Raw genomic sequence first — 13,608 nt, 5'->3', positions numbered from 1 at the left:
AACTGAAATATTTAACACCCTGAAATGTACTTCCTCATTTACCTTCGTTACTGTTCACACATTGCAGGCTGATCGATAGACCAAACCTGTGTTTTTATATTGTCTAGTGCCCAACAACCTGTCATTGAGATACACCAATGAGTTTCAGAACACTGGAGTAATATTGATAATTCTCACTGTAAACTTTAAACTGTTGGAAACAAGAAAAGTCAAGGACAGAACAGAATTAAAAATACAACGTTAGACGCAGCTTTACTGACAATTCAGAACTTTCTTCATACAACCAATATTTAAAAAAAACCAAACAAATTAAAGGTCAAAGTTTAGCACTGGCCTAAAATTCCACTTGGAAGGAATAAAAGGGCTATAATGGTAAATGGTAAAAACAGAGTACAGAATCAGACGACTAAAAGTTCTGGTGCAGACACATTTTTGTTTGGTTTAGCAATCATTGTTCCAAAGTCACTTGAACTGAAATGGCAGTCCCAACAAGTTACATATATCTCTCAGACAGAGTCCCGTACTATTACCACAATCAAATGTTCTTCATCTACTTTCCCCAATGTCCTCATGGCCATCTGCAAGAATTGTTGGGAAAAGTTACAGGGTGGGAAGGCATATAGCATGCCTGTGTTGTCCTTGTCTTTCACGCCACCGACAGGCAAACTGATCACCCCTGCTGCCTGCTTCTGCTTCAGATACGACACTAGATTCCGCAGCAGGCGCTGCTGGAGACCAGGCTCCACAGCCACAGCCCCATCGCCCCCGTCAGCCCCCTGGGGGGCTTGCACAGCCAGCAGCACGACATAGCCATCGGGGCTGCCCTGCTTGATGCGGCGGGTCACCTCGTCCAACTTGGGCTGGTCAAGACGGAGTCGTTGCGCGATCTTCAGCTGAGTCACTCGGGCGCCTGTCGCAAAATTCTTGAGGAGGGAATGGGTGATGGCAGCGTCGCCCTCCAGTGTGAACATGTTTGTTGGAAAGCAGCTGTTTTTGAGCACAAGGACACCGTTCCAAGCGAGTGTCAGTCCCTGGGCAAACTCCAACAAATTGGCTGGCTTCTTGGTCTCAGGTTTTGGAGCTTCAACACTCACTTTAGCCTCGTGCTCAATCTCACTAGTTCTGTGATTACGTTCATGGTCTTTCTTTTTTTGCTGCATGGGGTCATGTGTGTCTGACAGCACCTTGTCCTCGATGGGTGGCCGCCGGTCCTCTGGTGGGACAACGGTGACCTGCTCCTTGTCGGCCGTCCCATCTGCCCCACGTGCGTCTCGGCTCCTTTTGTCCGGGCTTGGCTCCAAAGAACCCCGAGGCTTGGCCCTCGCCCGCTCCTCGAAGGATGAGAGTACAGGTCGTACAAGTTCATTGGAAAGACTCCGGCGTTTCCGTCGCTCCTCCCAGGGCTTGGCAGCAACAGTACCGCGATCATTCTCCCGCTCACTTGGCCAGCGATCACGGTTGCGGATGGAGACACTGTAGCCGTCAGCGTTGTTGCGGCGCTCTAGGTTTTTGGCCGGGCTGCTCCAGTCACCATCCAAGTAGTTCCTCTCTCGCTCATGGTAAAGGGGCAGGGGTGGGGTCCGTTCACGTGCCCGAGCTTCCCGCTCCAGGCTACGGTGCCGGCCAAACCCATCTGCCAACAGTTCAAAGGGTACAGGGAGTGGCGTCTGCGGATAAGGCTGCTGGTAGCGTGTGTCCTCCACCTTGGCAAAGTCGACCCTCAGCCGCCGGTCAGGGCCTCCAAGGGGAAAGCCACGCATCTGGGCACAGGCAGCCTGTGCAGCATCCAAACTCTCATATTGTATGTAAGCAAAGTTGTCACCTTTCACATAGTCAATAGTGCGAATGCTGCCAAACCGGTCAAATTCCCGGGCAAGAGCAGCTAGAGAAGTCAATGGCCCCAGTCCACCCACCCACAATCGAGTCGTTGGGTTGGCTTTGCCATATCCAATTTTAACATGGTTCCTGCCAATCACCCGGCCTGACATGGCCACCTTTGCTCGGTGCGCCATGTCCAAATTCTGAAATTTTAAGAAACCATAGGCACCCCCTTGTCCCCTAGCCGGGCGTTTGATGACCACCTCCTCGATGATGCCATACTTCTCAAAAGCACGTCTTAAATCGCTCTCTGAAATGTTGTGGTCCAAGTTGCCAATGAACAAATTTCTCGTGGCTCGTTTATCATCCTCAGGCATCAAATCATCCTCCTGCACAGGGTAGTTGTAAGGGCGTCCACGTTCATCGTACAGTCCGTAATAATCTAACGACCGCTCCCGTTCTCTCGTCAGAGGCACTGCCTCAATGGGATAATTAGCATGTCTTGTCCTCTGCTCTCGGAGGGCACAGGCCCCTGGTGACAAAGAGCGCTGCCGATACTGGTACCCAGTGTGGATAGGCACGTAGTTGACCTCTGGCGGGGTGCAGCTCCTCCTCTTGGGATACACCGGTTCGATTTTCAGGGGTCGGTCATAGAGCACTAAACGGCCCTTGGCATGTCTTGCCTCCTTGGCATCTTCATGGTGGCGAAAGTGCACATAAGCCAGCCGGCCGCCCTCAGGGGTGAGCGTGGCACTGACGCTCACCTCTCCAAACTTCTTGAACTCATGGAAGAGGCCATCCTCCACCGCCTCGTCAGTCAGCTGCGAGCCCAGGTTGCTGACCACCAGGGTCTTGTACTCCAGGCCAGCAGGCCTGTTGTTGTCACCTTTGTTTTTCTGGGTGGAACTGGTCCTGGCAGAGGGCAGCCTGGCAGAGCTGGCAGCCTCATGGTGGTGGTGGTGATGGTCCCCCCTCTCATCCCTGCGGCTGTTACTGTTGGATTTGTCCCCACCTCCCCCCGGCCTGTCCCGGCTCCTGCTCCTACTGCGGCCCAGGTGTTTGGTGTTAAGCCCGGCCTTGTGATAGTTACCACCTCCCCCTGCACCTCCTCGCCCCGTGTCGCCCTCCTCCCGCCCGGCCCTGCTCTCCCTTTCTCGCTCCCTGTCCCGTTCCCGGGGCCTTTTGGCCGCCCTACCCCCGGGCCCGCTACCTGGAGCTGAGCCGGGACTCGAATCGCGCTCGCTCTGTCTCTTCATCGCGGGCCCGCCGGCCCCTCTCTCCCTCCCGGCTTCTCCTCAGCTCGAGCCCGCGCTAGGCCGCCAGCCCTCCTTCTGGAAACCAGGCCCGGCTCCGCCACCAGCTCAACCCGAACCCCCCCCCCCCCCCTCTCCCTCCGGGAGAAGGAGGACCTGCCGCCGCCCAGCTCCCCACCCAACCCCCGGCACAAAGGCGCCGCCACAACCGTCCCTTAGTCTCCGAGCTCCCCGCTCGCCATATTGTCACAGGGTTCCCCTCCTCCTCTCTCACCGCCGAAAGAATGCGCGCCGCTTCCCCTCCCCCACCCTGTGCACTACCTCACCCGCACTCTGTGTACTGACCTCACCGCGTCCCGTGTAATGACCTCACCGCGTCCCGTGTACTGACCTCACCGCGTCCTGTGTACTGACCTCACCGCGTCTTGTGGACCTCACGCCGATTCACGTTCCCGGAGCATAGCCTCTGGTGACGTCAACAGTCCCGCTCACGTCGCGGAGTTGTGACGTTACGAAGTCGCTCCAGCGGCCATGGCGGGATGTGGGAGTGAAGAGGGGCTCTGTGAAAGCTCAGGGCAGCAGGTCAAACATAGACAAGAAAATTTCCTGCTGATCATCCTCAGTTAATGAATCAATTTCTCCATGTCAAACACCACTTGGAGGAAACACTGAGGGTGTTAAGGGTGCCGATATGCTCTGGGTGGGGGGGGCTTCAATGACCATAACAAGAAGTGGCTCAGTAGTACCACCACAGACCGACCTAGTTTGGTTCTAAAGGTAGTCATGATGTGGAGATGCCGGCGTTGGACGGGGTAAACACAGTAAGAAGTATCACCAAACCAGGTTAAAGTCCAACAGGTTTATTTGGTAGCAAAATTTTGTGAGACTTCTTACTTGGTTCTAAAGGACATAGCTGTTAGCTTGGAGCTAGTGGAAAAACATACTTGACCTCATCCTCACCAACCCATGTGTTGCAGATGCTTTCATTTGATTTGATTTGATTTATTATTGTCACATGCATTAGCATACAGTGAAAAATATTGTTTCTTGCGCACTATACAGACAACGCATACTGTTCATAGAGAAGGAAAGGAGAGGGCGGCATGGTGGCACAGTGGTTAGCACTGCTGCCTCACACCTCCAGGGACTTGGGTTCGATTCCCAGCTTGGGTCACTGTGCGGAGTCTGCACTTTCTCCCCATATCTGCGTGGGTTTCCTCCGGGTTCTCCAGTTTCCTCCCACACTACAAAGATGTGTGGGTTAGATTGATTGGCAATGCTAAATTGACCTTAGTGTCAGGGGGATTAGCAGGGTAAATGGGTGGGGTTATGGAGATAGGGCCTGGGTGGGATGTGGTCGGTACAGACTCAATGGATCGAATGGCCTCCTCCTGTACTATAGGGATTCTATGGAAGAACAGCTTCTTTCCTGCTGCCATTAAGTTGATCTTTCTCTCTACCCTGGCTATGACTGTAGCACTACATTCTGCACTCATCATAGAATCATAGAAACCCTACAGTGAAGAAGGAGGCCATTCGGCCCATCGAGTCTGCACTGGGACAACAATCCCACCTAGGGTACAGGTAGGGGAATCCCATCTGTGTTCTTGAGTCGGTTGGTACATGTCCTCAGACTTTTGTATCTTATTCCTGACGGAAGAAGGTGGAAAGGAATATGTCCAGGGTGTGTGGGGGTCTTTATTATGCTGGCTGCTTTTCCGAGTTAGCGGAATGGGTGGAGGCTGGTTTGAGTGATGGACTGGGCTTCGTTCACGACCTTTTATAGTTTCTTGCGGTTTTGGATAGAGCAGGAGCCATACCAAGCTGTGATACAACCGGAAATAATGCTTTTTATGGTGCATCTGTAAACGTTGGTGAGAGTCATAGTGGACATATCAAATTTCCTTAGTCTTCTGAGAAAGTAGAGGCTTGGTGGACTTTCTTAACTATGGTCTCGGCATGGGGGGACGAGGACAGCTTGTTGGTGATCTGGACACCTAAAAACCTGAAGCTCCCGACCATTTCTAATTCATCCCCATTGATTGTTTGAGAGCCGACCTACTATGGTGGTGTTATCAGCAAACTTAAAAATCGAGTTGAAGGGGAATTTGGCCACACAGTCACATGTGTATAAAGAGTATAGTAAGGGATGGAGGACACAGCCTTGTGGGGCACTGGTGTTGAGGATGATCGTGGAGGAGGTGTTGTTGCCTATCCTTACTGATTGTGGTCCGTGTGTTAGGAAGTTCAGGATCCAGCTGCAGAGGGAGGAGCCGAGCCCCAGGCCACAGAGTTTGGAGATGAGTCTCGTAGGAATAATGGTGTTGAAGGCTGAGCTGTAGTCGATAAATAGGAGTCTGATATAGGTGTCTTTGTTATCTAGGTGTTCCAGGGTTGAGTGCAGGGCCAGGGAGATGGCGTCTGCTGTGGACCTGTTGCGGCGGTAGGCAAACTGTAGAGGATCCAGGCAATCCGGGAGGCCAGAATTGATTCGTGCCATAACTAACCTTTCAAAGCACTTCATAATGATAGATGTGAGACTGAGGATAGTTGAGGATAGTTGGATACAGAGCGAGACTGCGGATAGTTGGGAACCTGTCTCGGGGGCAGGGAATTCATATGGTGTTCGTGGAAGTGGAAATGAATAGGGTTGGGAAGCATTTTCCGATCAGGGCCAGTGTGATCTCCTGGACTCGTTTCGATCGCCTCAGGGGGTCGGAGAGGAATTTCCCAGATTTTTTTTCTCCCCATTTTGGCCCTGGGGTTTTCACTCTGGGTTTTCGCCTCTCCCTGGAGATCACATGGTCTGGAATGGGGGGGTGGGGGTGAGTTAATAGGTTGTGATGAACAAAGCATCATAGCTGTGAGGGACAGCTCGGTGGATAGGATATTGGTATGTAGATAGGCTGGAAAATTGGGCGGGGATCCTGGATTCAGGATTCAATCCTGGACCGGGGAGCGGCGCGGGCTTGGAGGGCCGAAGGGCCTGTTCCTGTGCTGTATTGTTCTTTGTTCTTTATGTCAGAGCCACTGGATGATAGTCATTAAGGCATGCTGCTTGGCTTTTCTTTGGCACCAGGATGATGATTGTCTTCTTGAAGCAGATAGGGGCCTCAGATTGTTGTAAAGAGAGGTTGAAGATGTCTGCCTGCTGATCCGCGCAGGATGCATCTGTCCATGACAGTTTTGATAGGAGTGACCAGCAGAATTGTACTGAACCACAATCTGTAACCTCATAGCCAAGAGTACCCCCCGCTCTAGCATTACCAAACCAGGGGATCAACCCTGGTTCAATGAAGAGTACAGGAGGGCATGCTGGGAGACACAACAGGCATATCTAAAAATGAGGTATCAATCTGGTGGAGCTACAACACATGACAACTTGTGTGCCAAACAGCATAAGCAGAAAATAATAGGCACAGCAAAGCAATTCCATAACCAGCAGATCAGATCTAAGATCTGCAGTCCTGCAACATACAGTTGTAAATGGTGGTGAATAATTCAACAACTCACCGGAAGAGGAGGTGCCACAAATATCCCCATCCTCAATGATTGATGAGCCAAGTACATCAGTGGAAAATATAAGGCAGAAGCATTCGCAACAATCTTCAGCCAGAAGTGCCGAGTGCATGATCCATTTTGGCCTCATCCAGAGGTCCCCAGCATCAGGGGGCGACATGGTGGCACGGTAGTTAGCATTGTTGCCTCATAGTACCAGGGGCCCAGGTTCAATTTTGGCCTCAGGTCACTGTCTGTGTGGAATTTGCACATTCTCCCTGTATCTGCGTGGGTTTCACCTGGGTGCTCCGGTTTCCTCCCACACTGCAAAAATGTGTGGGTTAGGTTGATTGGCCATGATAACTTGTCCCTTTGTGCTGGGGGACTGGCAGATTAAATACATGGGTTTACGGGGATAGGGCCTGGGTGGAATTGTGGTCAGTGCAGACTTGATGGGCCAAATGGCCTCCTTCTGCACTGCAAGGATTCTATGATCACAGATGTCAGTTTTCAATTCGATTCAATCTGTGATGTCACTGAATGCACTGGATACTGTAAAGGCTCTGGGCCCTGACAATATTCCAGCCATAGTACTGAAGATTTGTACTCCAGAATATGTCACACCCTTAGCCAAGCTGTTCCAATGCAGCTACACACTGGCATCTAACTGGCAATGTGGAAAATTGCCCAGCTATGTCCCATACACAAGAGACAGGACAACTCCAACCTGGCTCCACACTACAGGACAGGACAAATCCAACCGCCCCATCACTCTACTCTCAATCATCAGTAAAGTGTTGGAAAAGGTCATCAACAAGGTGGCAAAGATGGAGAGGGAGTAAAGAAGGGGCAAACGGGGAAGAAGAGGAAGGCAGGAAGGGGAATGATTGTACAGGAAGGGGGAGGGGGCAATGATTGGGACTGGAGTGGAAGGTAACATTGTCAACCCTTCAGGATTGGCCAGGAGTCTCCAGGAACTGAAGATCAAACTCCAGAGCACCATTGCCCTGGAGACACATTTTTGGTCATTTTATTTGAACATTTCTCTTTACCAGAATATTTAAAATTATAAAATTATTGAAAATGAGGTGGAAAAAAGATAGTTCAGCTGACAGTCAAATGTCATCCAATTGGGTAATGAGTCTTTTTGTTTTCCAATTGGAATAAGAAGGCAGCACATCACAAGGATTGGATGTGCTGTCCAACTAATGACTGTAGTGTGGAGCCAACCTTGATGAAACCTCCACGAATATATTTAGTCTCAGTTGGCAACTCCAGAGGAAGTGGGTGCAGGACTGACCAATGGGGAATATGCAGAAGAGTTTTTCACTTCTAGGGAGCTGAAAGGACACAATGGGCCAAATGGCCTCTTTCTGTGCTGTAACTATTCCATGATTCTACCAAGCTTTAGAAAAGAGTGCAAAGGAGACCTGCTGCGATAGAGGCAAGGAGAATAGGAAAGTAATATAGTGTTTAAATGGAGGTAGATTGCAGAACTCTGGGTGTCTTGGGTGAACACATGGCATCTCCACATCATGGGTGTCTTGGTACATGGATCACAAAACGTTAGTACACAGGTACATCAAGTGTAGAGAACTGGGAGACATCATTTAAAAATAAGGGGTCTCCCAGTTGAGATGGAGATAGAGTCACAAGGTGGGATTTTACGGCCTCCCTCGGGCAAGGTTGTAAAATCCCACCCAAGGCCAACGGGGATTTCCATTCTGGGAATCTTGCCCACCCTGATTCCGGGGTGGGCGAGGTGGTAGGTTTGTGGCGATAGATTTTTACAGCACTTCGGCCCTCAAGTCTGCACTGACCATCAAACACCGATCTATTATAATCCCATTTTTCATTACTTGGTCTGTAGCCTTGTTATATCGCTAACTTTTCTGAGTACTGATGAAATGCCATTGAATGGAAGCATTAACATACTTTCTTTCTCCACACATGCTGCCGTACATGAATATTTCCAGAGTTTGCTGTTTTTGTTTTGAATTTCCAGCATCCTGAGCATTTCGCACCAAACAAATTCCATTGATTGAACAAAATTATGGCTCCAAGTAAGTGAAATTGAAGTTTGTAAGATTTTGTGACTTTTACAATACATAGCACATTATAAAGAAAAAAATGAAAGCAGGCCCAAACCTAATTCAATATTCTGCCTCCACACCCCATCGCTGAAGACAAGCTTACAGTGGTGTGGCTTAGTCTTCAGACAGAAGAACCAAAGCTGCTTCCGTATTGCAATAAAACACACTATAAAACGATGCTTATCACAGACTGAAATAAACTCTCCCTGCCTCTTCTAGTTTGTTTTCCCTATCCCAGTTGCTCTCTCAGAAATCAGTTCCAGGTAATTACTTTTGGCCCCCGAAGAAGAGAGTTCCAAAAACAGCGTTGTACTCCAGCAAGGTTCAGTCAATGTGATGATAAAAGTTCACAGATCTGAAACATTGGCTGAAACTTTCTGTCCTTGTTCATGGCTGGGATTTTCTGGTGCCATGGAGAATTAATGGAGTTTTGGCCAGAACGCCAAATTTTCCGTTCTCGCTCGGGGTCCTGCCGCAAACAAGACCAGAGAATCTCACCCAGTAACTCTGTTTCTCTGCAAGTGCTGCCTACCTGCTGAGTACATTCAGCATTGTCTGCTTTATTTCAGTCAACGTGCTTCAGTTGTAAGCCATCCTATTAGATACTGTGCATGCACATACCATGCATACAAAACAGTTTCTCCTGAGTTGCCAAAAGCAACACTGAACAGACCCAATCATTGATTCCAGTATATTGCAGCAAAAGTTTTTATAATGTGCAAATTAAGAGGGCAATATTTAGGATAGTTCCCCAGTGAGATTTTAGAAAAGACCGTGGTGACTTTCAGTTCGGAAAATAATAATAAAGGCTTTTAGTTCTAGAATCACATTTGGAAAGAAAGATCAATAGTATTCTAAAATATTTTCACCGAGTAATTAAAAAGTAAAGACATAACTCGTCACCAAGATAACGTTAGCCTCATACAACATTTGGTGAACCAAATGCTTACCCTATGTTACAATCAAAAGTAACTTTACTTCCAAAAGTAGCATTTGGTTCCTTATAATATCCACCCAGCATCTTTCCTGATTAACGCAGTTCATCGCTACTTAGAAAAAGGGAAATGGAAATAAGAAGGAACTTTTTTGTCTTTGTGGGTTGTTAGTATGTGGAATTCTCTACCCCTGTGAGCAGTTGGAGATGGGGTCATTGAACTATTTTTAGGGCTGACTTAGACACATGATTGACAAGAGAGTCAAAGGTTAGAAAGGGTAGACAGACAAGTAGAGTTGAGGCCACAATAAAATCAGTCATGATCTCAAATGACCGACTATGCTCAAGGGGCTGAATGGCCTACTGCTCCTAATTGAATGTATGAGACTGAGTCCTTAGAGCAGTGAAGGTTAAGGAGAGACTTAATAGGGATGATTGAATTTATGAATGGTTTTGACAGAGTAAATAGGGAGAAAATATGTCCACTGACAGGTGAGTCAGCAACTTGATAGCATGAATTTAGGTTTTTTATACGAGGAGTTGCAATCAAATGCACTGGCCGAAGGATTAGTGGAAGGTAATTCAATTGTAACATTGATAAGGGAATTGTTTAAATAGACGAAAAGTAAAAATTTACATTTGAAATAAAACAGAAAATGTTGCAAATACTCAGGTCTCTGGAGAGAGAGAAACAGAGTTAACAATTTCAGGTTGATAATGATCTTTCATTATTACTGCTACCTTCATTGATTAACTAGAGACATATTGATTGAGAACATTCTTTGTATGCATATCCTTCCTTATCCTTAGTACCAGGTTTTCCCAGTCTCAAGTATAGTAATGAAAACTAGCTAATATTTCTATATTTTTGCAATAGGCGTTTGAAATCATTGATACCCATACCGTGACCCTCAATCTTTAACACTTGTTATGTACTGCACTTGTTGTATAAAAGAACATAAAGTGATAGCACGTGGGGCTGGGTGAAAACAACAACGCAGGTTTATTGATAAGTTGCTGATTCTACAGCAGCTTGAGATGATGTCATGAACTATATATGTGACTAAACTCTTAAAGTGACAGCAAATATATATATATAACATCCCTCCCTCTACTTTTTGATTTGATTTATTATTGTCACATGTATTAACATACAGTGAAAAGTATTGTTTCTTGCGCGCTATACCGACAAATATCATTCATAGAGAAGGAAATGAGAGATTGCAGAATGTAGTGTTACAGTCATAGCTAGAGTGTAGAGAAAGATCAGCATAATGCAAGGTAAGTCCATTCAAAAGTCTGACAGCAGCAGGAAAGAAGCTGTTCTTGAGTCGGTTGGTATGTGACCTCAGACCTTTGTATCTTTTTCCCGAAAGAAGAAGATGGAAGAGAGAATGTCCGGGGTGCGTGGGGTCCTTAATTATGCTGGCTGCTTTGCTGAGGTGGCGGGAAGTGTAGACAGAGTCAATGGATGGGAGGCTGGTTTGCGTGATGGATTAAGCTATATTCACGACCGTTTGTAGTTCCTTGTGGCCTTGGGCAGAGCAGGAGCCATACCAAGCTGTGATACAGCCAGAAAGAATGCTTTCTATGGTGCATCTGTAAAAGTTGGTGAGAGACGTAGCTGACTTGCCAAATTTTGTTAGTCTTCTGAGAAAGTGTCGGCATGGGGGGGACCAGGGCAGGTTGTTGGTGATCTGGACACCTAAAAACGTGAAGCTCTTGACCCTTTCTACTTCGTCCCCATTGATGTACACAGGGGCTTTTTCTCCTTTACGCTTCCTGAAGTCGATGACAATCTCCTTCGTTTTGTTGACATTGAGGGAGAGATTATTGTTGCTGCACCAGTTCACCAGATTCTCTATCTCCTTCGTTTTGTTGACATTGAGGGAGAGATTATTGTTGCTGCACCAGTTCACCAGATTCTCTATCTCATTCCTGTGCTCTGTCTCATCATTGTTTGAGACCCGACCCACTATGGCGGTGTCGTCAGCAAACTTGAAAATCAAATTGGAGGGGAATTTGGCCGCACAGTCATAGCTGTATAAGGAGTATAGTAGGGTGCTGAGAACACAGCCTTGTGGGGCACCGGTGTTGAGGATGATCGTGGAGGAGATGTTGTTGCCTATCCTTACTGATTGTGATCTGTGAGTTAGGAAGTTCAGGATCCAGTCACAGAGGGAGGTGCCGAGGCCCAGGCCACGAAGTTTGGAGATGAGTTTCGTGGGAATAATAGTGTTGAAGGCTGAGCTGTAGTCAATAAATAGGAGTCTGACATAGGTGTCCTTGTTATCTAGGTGTTCCAGGGTTGAGTGCAGGGCCATAAGACCATAAGACCATAAGACATAGGAGCGGAAGTAAGGCCATTCGGCCCATCGAGTCCACTCCACCATTCAATCATGGTTGATTTCAACTCCATTTACCCGCTCTCTCCCCATAGCCCTTAATTCCTCGAGAAATCAAGAATTTATCAATTTCTGTCTTGAAGACGCTCAACGTCTCGGCCTCCACAGCCCTCTGTGGCAATGAATTCCACAGACCCACCACTCTCTGGCTGAAGAAATTTCTCCTCATCTCTGTTCTAAAGTGACTCCCTTTTATTCTAAGGCTGTGCCCCCGCGTCCTAGTCTCCCCTGTTAATGGAAACAACTTCCCTACGTCCATCCTATCTAAGCCGTTCATTATCTTGTAAGTTTCTATCAGATCTCCCCTCAACCTCCTAAACTCCAATGAATATAATCCCACGATCCTCAGACGTTCATCGTATGTCAGGCCTACCATTCCTGGGATCATCCGTGTGAATCTCCGCTGGACCCGCTCCAGTGCCAGTATGTCCTTCCTGAGGTGTGGGGCCCAAAATTGCTCACAGTACTCCAAATGGGGCCTAACCAGTGCTTTATAAAGCCTCAGAAGTACATCCCTGCTTTTGTATTCCAAGCCTCTTGAGATAAATGACAACATTACATTTGCTTTCTTAATTACGGACTCAACCTGCAAGTTTACCTTTAGAGAATCCTGGACTAGGACTCCCAAGTCCCTTTGCACTTTAGCATTATGAATTTTGTCACCGTTTAGAAAATAGTCCATGCCTCTATTCTTTTTTCCAAAGTGTACGACCTCGCACTTGCCCACGTTGAATTTCATCAGCCACTTCTTGGACCACTCTCCTAAACTGTCTAAATCTTTCTGCAGCCTCCCCACCTCCTCAATACTACCTGCCCCTCCACCTATCTTTGTATCATCGGCAAACTTGGCCAGAATGCTCCCAGTCCCGTCATCTAGATCGTTAATATATAAAGAGAACAGCTGTGGCCCCAACACTGAACCCTGCGGGACACCACTTGTCACCGGTTGCCATTCTGAGAAAGAACCTTTTATCCCAACTCTCTGCCTTCTGTCTGACAGCCAATCGTCAATCCATGTTAGTACCTTGCCTCGAATACCATGGGCCCTTATTTTACTCAGCAGTCTCCCGTGAGGCACCTTGTCAAAGGCCTTTTGGAAGTCAAGATAGATAACATCCATTGGCTCTCCTTGGTCTAACCTATTTGTTATCTCTTCAAAGAACTCTAACAGGTTTGTCAGGCACGACCTCCCCTTACTAAATCCATGCTGACTTGTCTTAATCCGACCCTGCACTTCCAAGAATTTAGAAATCTCATCCTTAACGATGGATTCTAGAATTTTGCCAACAACTGAGGTTAGGCTAATTGGCCTATAATTTTCCATCTTTTTTCTTGTTCCCTTCTTGAACAGTGGGGTTACAACAGCGATTTTCCAATCCTCTGGGACTTTCCCTGACTCCAGTGACTTTTGAAAGATCATAACTAACGCCTCCACTATTTCTTCAGCTATCTCCTTTAGAACTCTAGGATGTAGCCCATCTGGGCCCATCTGGGCCAGGGAGATGGCGTCTGCTGTGGACCTGTTGCGGCAGTAGGCAAACTGTAGAGGATCCAGATAGTTCGGGAGGCTGGAACTGATTCGTGCCATGATTAACCTTTCGAAGCAC

At 47.7% G+C, this 13,608-nt stretch overlaps 1 protein-coding gene across 1 annotated transcript; it reads right to left on the bottom strand.

The window, feature by feature from the left end:
• Positions 1-226: 226 nt before the first annotated feature.
• rbm15b (RNA binding motif protein 15B) lies at positions 227-3,373 on the bottom strand. The gene has a single exon (XM_078209349.1). It carries the CDS (start codon positions 3,072-3,074, stop codon positions 507-509), a length of 2,568 nt encoding a protein of 855 aa, XP_078065475.1. The 5' UTR covers positions 3,075-3,373; the 3' UTR covers positions 227-506.
• Between the last annotated feature and the right edge of the window lie 10,235 nt (positions 3,374-13,608).

Source organism: Mustelus asterias, chromosome 3 (assembly GCF_964213995.1).
Source record: "Mustelus asterias chromosome 3, sMusAst1.hap1.1, whole genome shotgun sequence".
In the NCBI taxonomy this organism is placed as follows: Eukaryota; Metazoa; Chordata; class Chondrichthyes; order Carcharhiniformes; family Triakidae; genus Mustelus; species Mustelus asterias.
The sequence above is the reverse complement of the archived record's forward strand: the minus strand, read 5'-3'. Positions and strand labels throughout refer to the sequence as shown.